The sequence below is a fragment of the Manis pentadactyla genome, chromosome 6 (genome assembly GCF_030020395.1).
Source record: "Manis pentadactyla isolate mManPen7 chromosome 6, mManPen7.hap1, whole genome shotgun sequence".
Lineage (NCBI taxonomy): Eukaryota > Metazoa > Chordata > Mammalia > Pholidota > Manidae > Manis > Manis pentadactyla.
This window is the reverse complement of record NC_080024.1, coordinates 6,520,096-6,538,308: the sequence shown is the minus strand read 5'-3', so window position 1 is coordinate 6,538,308 and position 18,213 is coordinate 6,520,096. Positions and strand designations below refer to the sequence as shown.

At 53.4% G+C, this 18,213-nt stretch overlaps 1 protein-coding gene across 1 annotated transcript in view; it reads left to right on the top strand.

Annotated features, from left to right (window-relative positions):
- The window catches only part of INPP5D (inositol polyphosphate-5-phosphatase D), a 114,213-nt gene extending 96,798 nt beyond the window's left edge, over positions 1 to 17,415 (top strand). Inside the window, exons 21-27 of the mRNA XM_036911754.2 lie at positions 1,147 to 1,229; positions 3,830 to 3,917; positions 6,688 to 6,837; positions 8,969 to 9,065; positions 10,666 to 10,932; positions 14,666 to 15,263; positions 16,273 to 17,415. Coding sequence (XP_036767649.2) covers positions 1,147 to 1,229; positions 3,830 to 3,917; positions 6,688 to 6,837; positions 8,969 to 9,065; positions 10,666 to 10,932; positions 14,666 to 15,263; positions 16,273 to 16,275 — 1,286 coding nt within the window. The 3' untranslated portion in view covers positions 16,276 to 17,415. The remainder of the gene's footprint in view (positions 1 to 1,146; positions 1,230 to 3,829; positions 3,918 to 6,687; positions 6,838 to 8,968; positions 9,066 to 10,665; positions 10,933 to 14,665; positions 15,264 to 16,272) is intronic.
- The last annotated feature ends 798 nt before the right edge of the window (positions 17,416 to 18,213 follow it).

The following is an 18,213-nucleotide window of genomic DNA, read 5'->3' as shown; positions in this document are numbered from 1 at the left end:
AGAGGTCCAGGGGGAGCACTCAGGTACTGTGGGGGGTCCCCCAGTAGCCTGCAATGCTGCTGCTCCAGCCCCAGGGACAGGCAGTCACTGAGGCCCTGACCCCTCAGCCCCTTGTAGGTGGCTCGGCAGCTGGATTCTGTCCATGCCCCTCAAGGCAGAGTGGAGCCCACCTGAGGGTCCCCCTAAGCTGGGGCTCTGACTCAACCAGGGGTTCCTGGGCAAAGGTCCAGAGCTCATGGAGGCAGCACCAGAGCCTGAGCAGCTGCTGGTAGCCTCCCGTTCCTGCCCGCAGTCCCCTGCTCTTCCTGATCACGAGCATCTTTCTCAGTGGTCTGGCGCATCTGAGAGCAGGCTAGAGGTGGACGGCCTCCCCGGCCAGCAGCAGCCAGTGTAGACTGTGTCTGGGATACACCTTTTCTGGGTGGCCTTCCTCGGCACATTGTCTGAAGCTGTTGCGAGGCAGGAAGGCCCGTGCGGTTTCTAGCTCTTTGCTGGGACGGTCTGGATAGTGGGGCAGTGGGGGACAGAATCAGCTCCTCAAGAGGCATTTGGGGACGGGATGGCGGCTGCCTCTGGAAGTCAGGGAGAGGTGTGCCACCAGCTGCCATGCCGTCTCAGCCCCTCCCCTCCTCCGCTCAGCCGGTCCCACTTGCGGTGAGCGACCCGACTTGTCCATGAAGTCTCCAGGTCCTAGGTCACCAAGTAGGGGCAGAGCACTTCCAGAAATGATGATGATTTGTGTGGGGGTGATTTTAATAAACTATAGACATTTGCATACATTTCTATGGAAACAGCATATTAGACAGCTTAAATTAGCATTTCAAAAGGCTGCTATCTAGAGTGGCGTGGGACGAGCTGTCATGTTTCCTAATCTTGCCTATGATTGATGATTTCTTCCTCTCCTGGTTTGCTGCAAAGGGGAGCCAAAAAAGGAGGGGAATCTCTTTGATTTTCCTAAAAATAATTACACTGTGTTGGCAAATGACCATCCCCTGCACCAAAACAGAATCCCCAAGAAGCCTGGCTTGTTGAATGATGCTGTGGCCCCTGGGAGAGGAGAGGGAGAGGCTCTTCATGACCCCAGGAGGCTTTGCTGTCTGGTTCTTGTTCTGTTTTCTGCAAACCAGCCTTCTCGTCCTCCGGCAGGTTTCGTCAAGAGTCAGGAAGGAGAAAATGAAGAAGGAAAGGAAGGGGAGTTGGTGGTGAAGTTCAGTGAGACGCTTCCAAAGGTAATTCAAGAACAGGATGTCTCCAGGGAGAACTTCGCACTCACCGGTGGGTGGCAGAGTGCCAACCGGGCCTGGTTAGACAAAGGGGGAATCCCGTGGGCTGAATGCAAGGGAGGCCGCCCTCTGACCTGCTGACCCTCGGCGTCAGCTCTCTTTCAAGGTGCTTTAAGGCACACTTTGCAGCAGTGGTTAAACTTGAGCCCATGCCTCGTGGCCCCAATATTCCTAAATGGATTTGAGTTCCCCTAGTGGATTACGGAAGTGATCTAGAGATTGCCTTATCCGACCATGTGTCTTTACAAAGAAGGAAACTGAGGCAGATCCCAGAGGGGTTCGTTCACAGCCACCTGGTTGCAGTGAGGGCCCCAGGACCCGTGCCCCGAGGCCGCGCTTCCCCTGCAGTGCACCTTCCCCTGTCCAGCCCTGGCTCAGAGGGTCAATGGAAGGAGCAGAGAGGAGTCCCTGGCTCCCACCTGAACACTAAAAGCAGAAAGAACCTGACGTGTCCATGGCCCCACGCAAGTAGGGGGTAAAATGGAAAACATGTAGGCAAACCTTGGAAGCAGTTATTTTTACTGCAGAAAAAGTGGCTTTCTACCTGGGACCCAGAACTGCTTTTGTGATGTTAAATTGACAGGCTCATGCTGGGTCCACAGTGGCTTAGGGCCCTGTTTCTTTGTCACACACCCAGGGAGGGGTTTGTAGGGGGGAGTCCAGGGCTGGGCAGATGTACCGCACAGGACGGGGGTCTTAGGAGCTCTCCTGGAAGGTTCCCGTGGAAGTGACACCCAAAGTGAGTTTTAAATGATGGCTTTAAACAGAAGGAGGGAGCCATCCCCCCACAAGCTGGGGTAGGATGTAGTTTCAGGGAGCTGGGCTGTGCACCCTGGACTAATTGTTGATTAGAACCAACTCTCGGGCCATTCACATCTCAGGCGCAGAGGCAGACGCCTGAATCCCAGGGTCTCCTAATTCAGGGACACTTCTGAGTGGGGTCCTCCACAAGGCCAGGCCATTGCAATCAGAAGTCCACATCCTGGGGCTGTTTTCAGACACCTGAACCCTGCCTCTGGGCTTCAAGGAGGCACCGTCTTACCTGCCCACTCCCGCCGCCCGCTCCTCTCCTGCCGCTCGCACTCAGTACCCAAGTAGCTCAGTTCCTACCTTGGGCAAGTCGGGAAAGATGCCAACATCCCAGTTGCCAAAGCATGCACAACCCTGGCCCAGTTCAGGACGTCTAGGGCACCCCTATTCCCACATCCTAACGCTGCCAAGACCTGCTACTTCTCCTGCCTCGGGCCCCTCCTCTCCACCCCTCTGCCACTTCCCAAGGTGCTCCGTCCCTCCTTTCTTGCAGAGGCATCCTGAAGCCTGATAGATCTTTCTGGAATGCCCATCTTGTCGACTCCCTGGTGTCCTATGGGATGAGCCCAAGCTCATTAGTGTGGCTCCCAGCCCCCACCCACCTCTGCCTCGTCTGCTGCCCACAGCCCCTCAGGGCCCTCACTCCCTGCTGCCCCTGACCTGGCAGCCTCCTCTCTGCACCCTCTAACATCCCACTGAGCACCTGGCAGAGGCTCCCTGCCCCCTACCCCCACCCTCCACCATTGTGATTGTGTCCCTCAAAAACATTCTTTGTTCGTAGGGCAGGGTACATCCGCAGCACCCGCCCCAGCCTAACTTAAGGCCAGCCGCCATGAGTCAGTGAGCCAAGGGGCTGGTGGGGCTCTGGAGCCCCAGAATGCCCCAGAGCATCCATGGTGACTTCCAGTTATTTATTCTGGAACTTTCTGAATGGAGATAGAGCCCATCCTGTTCATCGACATGGCTTCCAAAGGCCTGCACAGGGGGTCTCTGGGCATCTGGATGGGAAGAAAAGGGACAGCCTGTTGCAGCATGTGGCCACTTTATTAGGCCCCCCTTGTTGGTGTCAGTGTGAGGAACAGGCTCCAGTTGCCAAAGTCACAAACTAGCCAGCACGTGGGTGCCGGTGCACACATGAAGCTCCCCGTGTGCAAAGCTTGACGTGATCATTCCCCGAACCAGACCAGCAGGGCAGCTGGGAGCCGGCAGGAGGCTGGGGCTGGGGCTGGCATTCAGGATCTATAACTGTCAACTGTGCCACCCTCCCACAACCCGCAGGATTCTCCAGACCCACCCTGGGGGCTGCTCTGCTGTCGGTGGACACAGAGGCCTCCTCCTGCCCTGATGAAGGGCAGGCCTTGGGATGCCACCTCCAGGGCAGCCTACACAGGGAGCATTGGTGTGGGGAGTGGGGTGCATTCAGACCTGGCTTCAGGCCCCACTCCCCACAGTCCTGGGGTGTGCAAAGGAGGGGGCGGGAGGCATTGGAGGTCAGGCCCTCTCCCTGGGACATGGGGAGCAGCGTAATGGGGGGCAGGAAAGGCAGATAACCCTGCCTTGCTGGGTAGGTGTGCATAGGGGTTTTCTTGCTTGCTCTCTTGCACAAAAAGCAGAGATTCAAATTTGGTGAATAAGAATATCTGTAGTCCTATTTTCTCAAGCATCCCCCTCATCTGGGCTGGGGACCCTCCCCAACCTGTCCCCCTCATCGCTTACCCTGTGCCCTTTTCTCTCAGCTGAAGCCCATTATCTCTGACCCCGAGTACCTGCTGGACCAGCACATCCTGATTAGCATTAAGTCCTCTGACAGCGACGAATCCTACGGTAAGGGTCCCAAGACAAGAGCTGAAGGGGCCACTCTGCAGTTGGCTGGTGGCCCCGGATGTAAGGGACATGGTGGCGTCACTGCACGGAAAGCCCACCCACCTCCCCATCCTGCTGCTGCTCCTTTCCCATCCCAGGCCCACCAGAGGGACAGCCGCTGGTAAGTCATCGTTCCCGCCCCATTGGGCTTCTGGGAATAACAGCCAGCAGCCATAGCATCTCCCACTCCTGACCCATCCTATGTCGGTCTGTGCCAAGAGCTTTGTGGCTATTATTTGATTTAATCCTGACAATACCTTATGAAGCAGATGCTATTCTCCCAATTAGATGAGTAGGCTGAGGCTCAGAGAGGTTAAGTGACTTGCCTGAGTCACACAGGTAGTAACTGGCTGAGCACCATTTTGAACACAGGTCTGCCCTACATTGCTCAGTGCCCAGACTGGCCGGACTTGTGGAGGCCTGTGGCCTCACCAGCTGTCCTACCAGAGGGACACCATCTTCTGACATCTTCAGCCAGTTGGTGGCTTCAGCCCAGTGTCAGGCTCGCCCTTGCACTTGGTACGTTGAGTGTGCTTGAACAGGCAGGTGGCCAGAGAGGCCAGAGCCAGAAGCAGCTCACGGCAGCCAGGCTAGGGGCAAATGCTTTATCCTGGGGGCAGTAGGGAGCCATTGAAGAGTCAGGAAGGACAGTAACAGGATGGGCTTGGCATCTCAGAAACGTGTTGCGGTGATCAAGATGAGAGATGAGCGAGCCAGGATAAAATTGAGAGGTATTGAGAAGGGACATTGGCATGGAGACTGGGGGATGAGGATCAGGCAAAGGTGATGCCAAAGGCACAGCCAGAGAAGTGGCAGGAGAGCAACAGGCTGTGGTGTAGGGGACACGGTCAGGGCGGGCTCAGGAAGAGGGCATGCTCGTGCTAGTTAAAGTGGCCAGGAGCCCACAAAATGCAGACTGAGCAGTGCCATTTGGACAGAGTGGCTCGGGGACCATCTGTGGACTTGCGAGAGCAGTGTCCGCAGGCAGTTAGGGAGTGGATGGGGGTGAGGAGGCAGGGGGCATAAGGCGGGCAAGACTGAACCTGGGTCCCACAAGGGTGTGTGTTTGCAGTGGGAGGAATCTGAGGGTGCTCGATGCTGATTGGTGGAGGCCAGGACCCAGGAAGAGGCTGTGGACACAGTGCCCAGGCATGTTGGCTCCCCCTGTACATGCTCTGCCAGAAGCCCTGGGATGTGGGTACAGTCATTGCCCTCTTGTAGAGGTGAGGAAATGAAGTGACTTGTCCAGGGTCACAAAGCACTGAGTGACTCTGACAGGCTACTGTGTGAACTTGGGTTTGAACCCGGGCAGCCCAGCTCCAGAATCATGCCCCCCACCCCCTCCTGGTGAGCGATGGAAAGAGGGTTCCTGAGCCAGGGTGAGGGCTGCACAGCCTGAGAAACCCGCTGGCTCTGGGTGGGGTCTCTGGTCCATCGTGGCAGGCAAAGAAAGCCTCCATGTGGACGCCGGAATGTCGGGAGATTTGGTGGCAGGAAACAGGGACACAGCTTCCATTTTCCTGTATTCCTCCTTTGATCCTTCCTCTTGGTGTCCATTCTCACAAACAGCATATCATAATAATAATGAAGAAAAAAAATCAACCAGCAGTCTCTTTCCCCACTACAGCAGTCATTTTCATTTTGGTGTCACACTTCCATTCTCATACACAGGCAAGCACATATTTCTGTATTTATAATCATCAGCAAGAGAGATCATTTTATGTTCTTTCCTCACCTCGTATTAGGTAATACACATTTACCACGATCCTCCTAATGCAGCCTTCATGATTGTTGCTTTTAATGGCTTCATAATATTCTACGGATTTGTGGCCAGTCATTAGCATTATCAGTAACACTCAGGTGGGTGTCTTTATGGGCACTTTTAATTCTCCTTTGGCTGCATTTTTTAATTCTTTTGGATCATCTCTTTGGGGTAAGTTCCCAGTTCTCCTGGGTCAAAGGGTATATACATACATTCATGATTCTTGGTATTGATCAAACTGACCGCTGGAAAGGCTGGCTTGCCATGTCAGCTCTGCCATGTCAGAGTGCATGGGTTTCCCCAGATCCTTGCTGGCACCGGGCATTCTTTTTCTTCCTTCTATTTTGTGCTAATTTCATGCCTGTGCGAGAGTCCCTTGGTGCTGCCTCAGTTTATTTTTTGGATGGCTGGGAAAGCTGAACTCGTTTCCATTTCTTGAAATTAACCAGCTACGATCCTGTGAGAAATGTCTGTGGGTTATCTGCCCATTTATCTGCTGGGGATTTGGTTTTGGTTCAGATAAAATACGGCCTTTGTGAGGCTGGCTGCAGTTCATGTTCCCAGTGGGACTCTTTTTCAGTCCATTTTTTCTGTGTAGAAGCTTTAAACTTCTGTCGTCTTACCGGTCAGCTTTGTTTTGTTGTTTCTTATGTCACTTCAAACCTTGGGAAGTTTATTATTCTCTCCCGCAGATTAGTATTTAATTCTGATTTTCTACTGGATTGTCTATGATTTCGTTTTTTTCAATCGTCTAATCCACACAGAGTTCATTTGGCTGTAAGGTTTGAGATGTTTTCCCCACATCGCAGAGGAATTGTTCTAAAAGGTTTATTGATAATCCCTTCCTTGGCCATTGTTTTGCTGGACCACCTTTGGGGACGGTAGGGCCAAATCTCTAGCCCGAATGAGTGGTGTTTCCCCTGTGGAACGGTGGGGTCTTGACCTGTTGTCCATCCCCTACCTCCCCAGGCGAGGGCTGCATTGCTTTACGGTTGGAGGCCACGGAAACCCTGCTCCCCATCTACACACCTCTCACCCACCATGGAGAGATGATGGGTCACTTCCGGGGAGAGATTAAGTTGCAGACGTCCCAAGGCAAGAAGAGGGAGAAGCTCTATGGTAAGTGGGCACGGCCCTCCCCACTCCCTCTTCAGTGCTGCCACGCAGGGACTGGAATGAGGCTTCTCTCAGCAAAGCTGCTGACTATTTTTCCTGCTGTGGCCTGAAAACCAAAATCCAGCATCAAAAGGGATCTCAGACACAAGTAAGTCAACCCTTAGCTGATTCAAGAATTTCCTACAGAACCTTAACACCCACAACCATAAATCACCCTCCCCCCTCATGTTTTTAAGGGTGTGGAGCTCACGAATCTTCCAGTCCTGTGTCCTTGCCTTCTCTTGGTCTTTAGGCCCTGTTACTCCCTATTAGTACCTCAACCAGCAGGACCAGATTACACAGTGAACCCACCTGACCCTGAGTAGCTCTTCCCAGGCTGCAGGGTGAAGGACTGAAGCTATGGCTGTGGCTGAGGTTTAGAGTTCCTTACGTGCAGCTTGCCTGCTCTTCCTCGAGGCCCAAGGGTGTGCAACCCACACATCCATGCACCCCTCGTAGGCATGTGCACTCTGCTCTCCTGGTGTCCCCCCAGGGCTCCTGTGCCTCTAGACTGCTCATACGCCATTTGCATCCAGAAGTCTCCAGCCTCATCCTTGGCACATTTCTTTGGCCTTTTTCCCTATTCTAGCCACAGCCACCCTCCAAATAGCAGTGTCCCGTGGCCTCTTCCCTGGTGGCTCCCCTCATCCCTTTCAACTTGAACTCCAATCTTCCCGTCCTGCTGCCCACCACTTGCTGACCTGGGCCGTCTGTAGGGAGGAGCGTTTGCCGTGACTCTCCCGAAACGATACCAGTGCAGCCCCACTTGGGAACAAGTGTTCATCACACGTGTTCCCTGATCCCGTGTGAAATGCCAGCCTTGGGGAGTCGTCCTCTCTCTGTCCCTAAAGGAGACCGTGCGGATTCCCTGTAGGCAATTGGGAGTGACTCATCTCTTACCAAGAACTGTCACCATTCCATGAGAGAATATCGAAATATGGCTGCGAGACCCTAATAACACGAGAGAATGCAAGGCCGCATGGAGACTTGAATTTGTAATTTTCTCAAATCCTGCCTAAGATTTCGAAACTTGGAAATTAACGCAGACTTCTCAGTAGTGTCTACCACATTAAAACCTCTCTGCTTAAAATAATAAAAAAAAATTTGAGAAGTACAGAGCTACTCAAAATTTGTTAATCAAGCATTTCCTGCTTTTCACACAGGCAATGAGTGATTTTTTTTTTCTTTTCCTGTTTGCTTTAATTCCTACTCAAAAGCACTCAAATAATAATGCCTCAAATGAGTTGGGTTTAACTTTATACTTGATAATGTATGAAATGATTATCTTATAAACATCATCTCATGTATCCCTCACAAGGGCTTGAGAGCCAAGCATTATCCTTATTTGGTAGATGGGGAAACTGAGGCACAGAACGATTAAGTAAGTGATTGACTGAAGATCACATACTAGTAAGTGGCTCACCCGAGTTGAAAGTGGAGGTTCCCCCGGTGCTGAGCTGGAATTTGTCAATATGATGGCGCCCCGCCCTCTCACCTGAGCAGTGAGAGGGCAGGTCTTACCGCCTGTAGGCGGGCTGCACCCCTTGCTCCTGGGAAGGCTCTAGGCCGGCAGAGTTGTTGTCTCCCATGGATGTGGCTTTCGCCTGCCCTGAGGGAGCTCCTTTCTCCAGCAGGGCCATGGGTTGGGGTGAGGAGGACTGGGTATCTCTGCAACCACAGCCAGAGTCAGAAATGAAGATGAGCCCTGGCTGCCCTTTAAGCCTGTTGAATAGGCTTTGGGGGGGCTGACTTTGGGTACCAAATGCTCTGTGGAGCCATGGTGTTATATCCATTTTATTCTCATCTTGCAAGAAAGAAGTTGCCTATTTTATCCCTTGCTGACACCAACAGGTGAGAAATTTCACATGGAATGGCCACTCTGGGTCACACATGCCTGCTGTCTTCCCTCCGGAGCCGTGGCAGGCATGAGCAATCACAGCTCGTATGAGGCCTCAGAATCTTGCTAAGCTCACCTCCCTAGGCAGCCATTATTCACTGTCCAGCTTCAGCCTGTCATTGGAAACGTTGGTGCGACTCTGGCCCCACCTCTGGGCACTGGGCTCTCACGTGTGCTTTCTTGACCCTCTGCTTGCAGACTTTGTGAAGACTGAACGAGATGAGTCCAGCGGGCCCAAGGCCCTGAAGAGTCTCACCAGCCATGACGCCATGAAGCAGTGGGAACCTGCCAACAGGTAGGACAGGGGGTTGGAGGGCTTCACTACAAACTAGCATGGCTTCGCAGACCCAGCACCCAGGGGAAGGTAGTGGGGCACAGGGAAACCAAGAACCAGGAGGGAAGAAAGCTCTGGCCCAGGGGGGTAGTGCCCCACTGCCGGCTCTGGGGAGGTAGGTGTGGCTGACAAGGCCTGGGAGACGCTTCCTTATTGGAAAGTTCAGTTCAATTCCACAACATCAGTTGAACACCTAGTATGTGTCAGATTCTAGAGAGACCAAGGCCCATTAGCACAGTCCCCGACATAGGAGCCCACAGCCTAGTAGAATGCAGGGAATGGCTGCGTGACTCCTGCGGACCAGGGACACGAGCAGGCATGGCCTGTGGTCAGTAAACCTCATTGTGTCACTATGGGGAAAATGCATGCAGGCTGCTCTTGGCAGAGCCCGAACTGGGGATAGTCCAGACATTAAAGCCTGTATTCCTAGGGGATAGCAGGGTCACCTCAGGTCACTGATGTGGCCTCAAGGTCCAGAATCAAGCCAGTGGTCTCCATGCCAGCTTGCCTGCTGAGCGGGCACAGCTGTGCCCGTTAGCCGAGCAGAGTTCCAGAAGCTGCTGCAGAGCCGGGCCCACTGTGCTCCTGCTTTTGGTTCCCACACTACCTGTCCGTCCCGCCCTCACCTCATGCCAACCTGCCCTCTGTGCACAGACACGCCCACAACCAACCCGTTTTCTTGTCCACTGCCAACTTCCAATGGTTGTAGCTACGGGCACTAAAGTGTCCCCTTTCAATCTTTTTCTTCCACTGTTATCCTATCAATCAGTTCATCCTGGCTCTCAAATGTGTGCTTGGTCCCAGAATCAGGATCAGTGGAGGCCAACAAATTATTTTCCATCTGGCTTGTATTGGAACTAACCCTGCGTAAGCAGGCATTGACCACGGGAGTAAGAAAAACTCAGAATCAGGCTGGTTGAACCAGTGGCAGCTGGGGAGCATTTGTTACAACCGATACACTCAACTCCACCAGCCAGTCCTCATGAGAGCACATCTTACAAGAAGGACCACACTTCTGCCACCGAGAAGCAGCACAGGTGTCCCGTAGGGTCACCTCCCCCGGCTCTGGGCCATCCCCTTGATAGCTTCAAGCTGCCTGCCCCACGTCTGCAGCTCCCAGCCTTGACTCACGTGACCTCCACACTATTTCCTGCTGCCCATATGGCCGCCTCCATCCCAGCGCCTCGCACTGGACACCCTTGCCCAGTTGGTCCCAGCCGTCCTGCTGGTCTGTCTGCCTCTTGTTACTCTCAGGCAGACCACAGCATAAACGCCATGTCTCTCAGTCACTGGGTTTGCTCTGATTGTCTCCCATGAGAACAGAGACCGTGACTGCCCATCCGGGACCATGTTCCTTCCTACCAGCCCAGGGCCTGGTGCTTGTGAGGCACTCAGGAGTAACTACTCTGTTGTAGGAGTGAACGAACCCACTGTCTGAAAAGTAAAGGGGTTGAGGTGACTCTCAGGGGCCCCAAGGGACATCAGAGGACAGTGCTCAGGCTGGCGCTGACCCACAGAAGAGAAGGGAGCCCTGTGGTGTGACCACGTGTCTCCCTTGCAGGGTCCCTCCATGTGGTGGCTCCAGCATCACTGAAGTCATCAACCCCAACTACATGGGGATGGGGTCCTTTGGGCACATGAAGCAGGCCCTGTCCCCCGACCAGCAGCCCACAGCCTGGAGCTATGACCAGCCACTCAAGGACCCCTCCCTGGGGCCCAGCAGGGGAGAGAGCCCTCCAACACCACCCTCCCAGCCGCCCGTATCACCGAAGAAGTTCTCATCTTCAGCAGCAGCCCGGGGCCCCTGCCCCAGGACGCAGGAGTCAAGGTGAGTGTCTTCTTCACCAAAGCCTCTCCCTGGGGTTTCATTGCTGGGACACTCAGCCCTCAAACAAAAGCTATATGTGGGCAAGTATGTGTGTCCACTTGGGCCACGACTCATCCTTGGGTCACTGACTCCTCCTGGAACACAGTGGACACTCAGGAAGCACTTGTGGAATCTCCAAGTCCTACCCTATTGGTAGATACCTGAAATTCTTTTTTTTTAATAGGATAGAAAATTTTTAAGATACTGCCCCCAAAATACCCTCCTGTCAAACTACATTTATTGAAAAATATGTTTTTGTGACCTGTGCACCCTCAGGCAGTCCCCCACTCCCTCAAGGAACAGAGGTGGGAGTTTCCACCTAAAAGTTCTTCACCAGTGCGGAGTCCCCCATCTTCTCAGCCACGAGCGCTCCTGTTCCCGTGCACAACTCTCCTGTTGAGGCCAACTGGAGAAAGCGGCAGCCAGGAATGGGAGGGCTAAAGGGAGGGGGAGCAGCTAGGCTGCAGAGGGAGGGGGTCTGGCTACGGAACTTGGGGAGTGGATAGGAGGTTGGAGAAAGCGACTTGCATCTAGAATGGTCCTGAAAGCACAGGCCAGGGGGAGGAGCTGGGGAGGAGACTGGCTGAGCAGCCACAACCACTTCTCATGCACCACCATATAGGGGGTGCGGAGGTGCCTCTTTGGCAAAGGTCATCTCTGTGCCAAGTAACAGGCAATCCGCTTAAGCACCACCTAGTAGAAATGCAGGAGAGTGAGCTCCACACGTTTCTCTTAAGCACAGGATGCCAGGGAGATGACCCTGCAGGTCCCAAAGAACAGTGACTGAAGATGTGCTAAGTATCATCTTCCCCCGGTGGCACTCCTTCCTGTTTATGTGACTTCAGGGGAACACTCTGGGTCTCTCTTGCCCTCTGTAGGGTCTTAGGTCCCTCAGTGGTGTTTTCTGTCCTTTGTTAGGGGCCAGGAAAGGGATTATTGTCAAATACTCTTCTCCCTAATCTTCCACTACTTCCAACCTTCCCATGCCTGGCCTAGGTTGAGGGGCAGTTTAGTTTTGTTTCTTAAGCTTTTTGTCTGAAAAAATGGATAGATGAATGGAAGGAAGGGTTGGAGAGAGAGAGGAGGATGTGATAGAACCGGACAGGCTCACTAAATAGGCCTGCCCCTGAGCTCACCTGTGGGCTATCTATACTGCTACTTTTCAGAATTTGTTGATAATATTTGTGGACTTTGGTCATTCCGTAAGGAACTTGGGGGAAGGGGAAATACCCCCAAATTTCCTCCCCGGGAAAAAAAGAGGCCAAAAACCACCATGTAGGGGGTGCGGAGGTGCCTCTTTGGCAAAGGTCATCTCTGTGGCAACCCCAGAAATAGAGCTGTGAACATCCACAAAGAGCAAGGAGATTGTTTAGTGACATGTTTTTAAGTTCCCACGTAAATGTGTCTTTGTGCTTCACGACTTGAACATGGCACACAGCTTAGAACTGGGTGGAAAATGTGTCCCCCTGGTTCCATGGGTGACAGCTTCAGGGTGGGGTTCCAGGCTCACTTCTCACCAAGGAGGTGATCAGAGGCCAGAGCTAGCAGCCCACACAGCTGCCACAGCCCTGTTCGCTGCTGCAGATCCTGGCTCAGCCTGAGCGAAGGCTGTGGGAAAGCACGTGTCACCAGCACCCGCCATGTGCCCCCAACATCACCCTACACTTAAGCCATCCCAACTCACCCAAGACTCCCTATTTCAGCACTAGGAATCCCCTGTCCTGGGAAACGCTTGTATCCTGAGCAAACCAGGACAACTGGTCACCTCGGGCTGACGTCATGTGGTTAGGAAGAGGGCTCTTCTCAGATCTGCTCAGTACTCTACTTCTTTAGAAAATAAAGGACTCCAGAATCTGAGAAGTGAGACATTTTGCCCCAAGACTTAACTCTGTGCCCTGGATGTTGGTTCACTTATTCCACAACCGTGGCTCTTACGGGAGTCAGTATCTTGCTACCTTCCCTGCTCAGAGAAATAAGACCTCTTAAAATTATTTTGTTTTTTTCCCGAGTCACCCCTACACCTTCCCCTTCAAAGAGTGATAAAAAGCCCCTCCCGGAGGGATGATTTGACACGCCTCCTCCTCTACTCTTTTACTGGAATCATCGAGATGCTCTCATCCAGGGTGCTCTTCCTGACCCTTCCCCTAATTCTGGGTGAACCCCCTCCTGTCCGTCACTGCCGGTGGGCTGCCAGGTATCAGGCCATGCATCGTTCTTTTCTCTTTCTTGCCTCTTCATCAGAAACTTGCCATCAGTGCTGCTTGTACCGTCCGGCACCTACCTCCCTAGGCTAAGTCCCAGCAAAGGTCTTTGAGGGTCCAGATGGGGGTGCAGAGGATGTCCAGAGATGGCAGGGCACCTTTCCAAAATCTTTGTTCAAGGCCCCAACATTTCTCGTTATGCAGCTGCATCTAGGTCTTTCCAAAGAGTAATGAGCAGAAAATCCGAATCTGCAGTCTAGCCCCCTTTGGCATGTCCCCGAGGCTAGTGTACTGACACCCCACATCATCTCGTCTCACGGCAGCTGTGTGAGGATGACATCTTGCCTCACTCCCCAAAGACTACCAGCCTTGGCTGTCTGGCAGCTTTTGAGCAGTGTTTCGGCACCCATTCCATCACAGCCTGAACAGTCTGGTGCGTTCCAGGGACCCCCATTTTCTTCATGACAGCTTCCTTTCTCAGAGAGAGCAGACCCCAGGGAATTCCCCTGGGAGATTATGCTGTCGGCCACGAAGTCAAATGTGCTCCCATTCCTGATTCTCACAGTTTGCTCAGCAGGAAATCACCTCAAGTAAGAGCAGTAATAAATCAGGAAACAAATGCAACTCTCACCTCCTTTGGGTTACAACCTGGAGTCCCTTCTCTGCCCATAAGTCCATCTGGCTTGTTTTCTTGCTACTGGCCTGTCTCCCCAGCGCTTGCTCCCGTCAGTCCAGGCTCCCTCTGATGGTCAGTATGACCGTTTTCCTTCCTGCTCTGAGTGAGGGCTTGAAGGAAAGCACACTCACCGGGAGCTCTCCGGGGAGAGGGCTGTGCGGCTGGGAAGAACACGGCGTGAAGTCAGTCCCGAGCTCACCCTTGGCCTCCTCCTGGTGCCATAGCAGCGCCTCACCCTGGGGGCTCCTGCGTGTCTGTCTAGTGGAGCCCCTTGGGCTGAGACCGCAGATAACACAGATGGTCACCAAGGACGTCTGATCACCTGCAAGGCTTCTGTTTCCCTTAGGGTCACAGCACAATTTGGCAGAAAGAGCAGAGGCTGAGAGATTCCTGGGCGGAAGCTGGGAAGGGAGGTCTGTTAACAGCAAGGAGGGGACAGGGGCTGTGGAGGGCAGGCTTCTCTGCTGAGGACCAGAGAGGTAGTTTTGATATTCGGGGTACCAGTAAGCCGCTCCTTCCCTTTCTCCTACAAAACCTTCAGTCAAGTCCCCCGTGCTCATTAATGCCCTGGGGTGAACGATTTTTGTGGTGGCAAAAGTCTGAGGCAAGGACTGAGGGTCACCTGTGAGATCATTGACATATGAGTAGCAATACCCTCTCTCATTAATTTTTTTTAATTGAGGTGAAATTCACCATGTTGGCCACAACCACGTCTATCTAGTTCCAAGCATTCTTATCACCCCAAAAGAAAACCCCACACGCCCAAGCAGTCATTCCCCAATGAGGCCTCTTCCCCGGGTCTCCCTCCCCGCTGCAGGCCTGGCGACGCGGTGGACCCTTTGGCACTGGAGGACCCGCAGCCGACCAAGCCCGAGATGTTTGAGAACCCGCTGTACGGGTCTGTGAGTTCGTTCCCTAAGCTGCTTCCCAGGAAAGAGCAGGAATCCCCCAAAATGCTGAGGAAGGAGCCCCCGCCCTGCCCGGACCCGGGAGTCCTGTCGCCCAGCATCCTGCTCTCCAAAGCCCAGGAGGCCGAGGGCAGCAAGGCAACCAGCAAGCCCGCGCCCGCGCCCTTCCTCAGCCCCACGCCCCGGCTCCGCTCCTTCACCTGCTCGTCTCCGGCCGAGGGCCGGCCAGCAGCCGGGGACAAGAGCCAAGGGAAGCCCAAGGCCCCCGCCGGCCCACAGGCCCCAGTGCCAGCCAAGAGACCCATCAAGCCTTCCAGGTCGGAACTGAGCCAGCAGATGCCACCCATCCCACCCGCCGCGGCGCAGCGGCCACCGCTGCCGGTCAAGAGCCCGGCGGTCCTGCACCTGCAGCACTCCAAGGGCCGCGACTACCGCGACAACGCCGAGCTCCCGCACCACGGCAAGCACCGGCCCGAGGACGCGCCGCTTGGCAGGGCAACCATGCAGGTACGCTCAGAGCGCATGTGCGGTAATGCCGTGCCCGGGCTGCGTGTGCTGCAGCGCTGTGCCTGGCAGTGTGCTCGGTGCGTGTGCTGTAACCACGGTGACGGGTGTATGCTCACTGCACGTATGTATGTGCTATAACCACTGTGCTCGCAGGTGCGCTTGGTGTGCGTGTGTGCTGTAGCGCTGTGCCCAGGGGGTGCAGTCAGTGCACTTGCGCATGTGCTATAAGCACTGTGCCCGTGGGTGCGCTCAGTTCATGTGTGCATGTGCTGTAGCGCTGTGCCCAGGGGGTGCAGTCAGTGTGCACGCGCATGGTCTATACTGTGCGGGTGCTGTAACCTCTGTGCCCCGGGGGTGCACTTGATGGTGAACAAGGCCCAGGACTCGGTTCCCAGAAACTGGTTCTGGGAGCTGCTCCAAGAGGAGGAGATGGAGTCAGGCTTTAGACCCAGGGCTGTGTATCCCCAAAGCCCTTGTTCTTAAATTTAATACTCTTATGTTAAAAGAGAGGCTGTAGGTAAACCGAGTCGTCCGGTATGAGGTCCATAGGAAAAGGGCTGCAAAAATACAAAGAGCCCTCATTGTTTGTATTTCGTTATTATCATCCTTAGTGTTCGCACTTCCAATTTTCCTAGTATTTTAGAGACTTAAGATACAATGTTCCCTTTCTATAAAATAGATTCCTTTTTGAGCAAAACTAATAGTGGTTAAAAGCAGACTCTAGAGCCAGATTGTCTTGGGTTTGAATCCCAGCTCTCCTACGACTTGGCTCTGTACCTTGAGCCTCAGTTTACTCATCTGTAAAAAGGGGCTATTGATGGAACCTGCCTCATAAGATTATAGGGAGGATTAAATGTTATTACATATTCTTACTATGTTATCACTATTATGTATTTATAGGTGGCATCTTGTTTCATATATATACATTACTAGGTATACATATATACATATGCATATACATAATATATATAACGTACTCATAACAGGGTCTTCTGTTTTTGTCCCCCAGTGAAGCCCCCGGTGAGCTGCCAGCAGGATGGGAGCCCAGAGGAGCGGCAGGAAGACACTCGGAGCCCCTCCCTGGAGCCCCTGTTGGCTCCTCCTACCTAGCTTCCTGGGCAGGGCTTCCTATTTTTCAAGAGAGAGCCTAGCTTCTGTGTGGTTAGCAGAGTGTGCTGGCTGCCAACTTGGCACCAAGTGCAGAGGTTAGAAGGAAAAGTGCACCTGGGCCTCAGCTTGACCTTGGTACTTGGGACCCAAGAGCCTTGTTCCGGTCGCCATTTTGAAGAAAGGAACTAAGCACCGATCTGAGGGTGGAGATATAAATAATAATAATATTAATAATAATAATAATAATAATGGCTACATGTATCGAGCACTCACCACATGCCAGGTACTGTGCTAAGTGCTTCATGAACATTGTGAGTTGAGTCTTCTTTGGCCAACCAAAACCGCATTCCCAGACCCCCCCGGTTCACAATAGTCCTGAGTGGTTTGAACAAAGCATTAAGAATTAAAGCCAGTGCCCTCGTGGAGTGAGACTGGGCCGGGCCCATAGGGAGCTGAAGACTGAGTGGTTCATTTAGGGCACAGTGAACCTGGCCTGGGCTCGTGGTGCAGCCCGCCGTCGCTCAAGCCCTGGGGGCTCTGGCGGAGCTGGTGCAGAGAGCAGGGCCCTCTGGGCCTTCTCGGTTCTCGCTTGGAAGGAGGAGTATCAGCTCCTGCTCTCCAGTGGAAAGCTCGGACTTCAGCTGCCCAGTCCTGTGCCAGGTACCCCATGCGCTTCTTGAGGCGGGCAGCCTCCACCAGGCCATGGGTCGAGGCTAGCTCCCCGACACTTACCTCATCGTGCTAATAGAAGAGTTGCTGGGGTCGCTCCCTAGAGCCAGGCTCTCCCGCCTGTCTGCCAGGGAGGGCTGGCCTCTCAGCTCAGACTCTCACAGCTGTAGCTTTTCCTTCTGAACTCCGTGGCTTTGGCCCTGCTTCCTTGGTTGAATAGATTGGTGATGTCTTCTCTTATGTTGCTTCTTGACAAAACAGAGTTAATGTAGGAAACCAGATCCAGAAGCGTGTATGAGTGCAAGAGAATGGGTACGCACCCCACATCCCGGTGTGTGTCAGTCCACATGACCAATAAATCGTGTCTTTCTCACCCTGCTCCCATCTGTGTGGCATTTTTTCCTGACATTCAGCCCCAGACGTGCTTCTAGGCTATTGGGGCTGCAGAGTGGCCGCCAGGGGAGGGAGGATGTTGAGGTTTGTGACTGTAAAGAAGCACTGTCCTAACGGGACTCTGTAGGGTCCGTCACTAGGTAAATCAGGAAGTGAAGAACATGTGAGAATTTAAGAACTGCTGCACACTAATACATGGTCGTCAAAACGGGCATTCCAGAGTCGTGAGGCATTTGAGGTGACAGATTGGAAATGGTGGTGTGGGTCAATATTGCCTTAATGAGAACATTTGCTCCTCCCCACAATTATAAACTCTCCTTCCCCTCTCCATTTTGGTGACCAGTGGTGCTGTTGTACATATATTTGGTTTTTTTTTTTTTTACAGCTTACAGGGTATTAAGTTGGAATACTTTGTAAATTTAAAGATGTCATAAATGGCATTTATTGCCTGGTTAAAAAGAAAAAGAAGACTGAAAGTGGGCACGGACCTGGAACAGAAGCAGACATCACATCGTGGGGTCCGGCCACCCTGCAGCCACCTACCTGACTCCACCAGCCTCCTGCCGGCCTCCACCACCTGCTGTCCTGTAACCGCAACTTCCTCCCAGCTTTTATAAGCGCTCTTTGCTAAGCTCCAGAGACAATAAGCACACGTAGACAATGTCCAGGTCCTGGGCCTGCAGCTCCCAGAGGGCCAGGCTGGGTCCTGCTTGGCCTCACTTCCAGGGTGCCTTGGCCTGAGCTGCTCTTCCAACTCAGGCTACTACTGGGGCTCTGC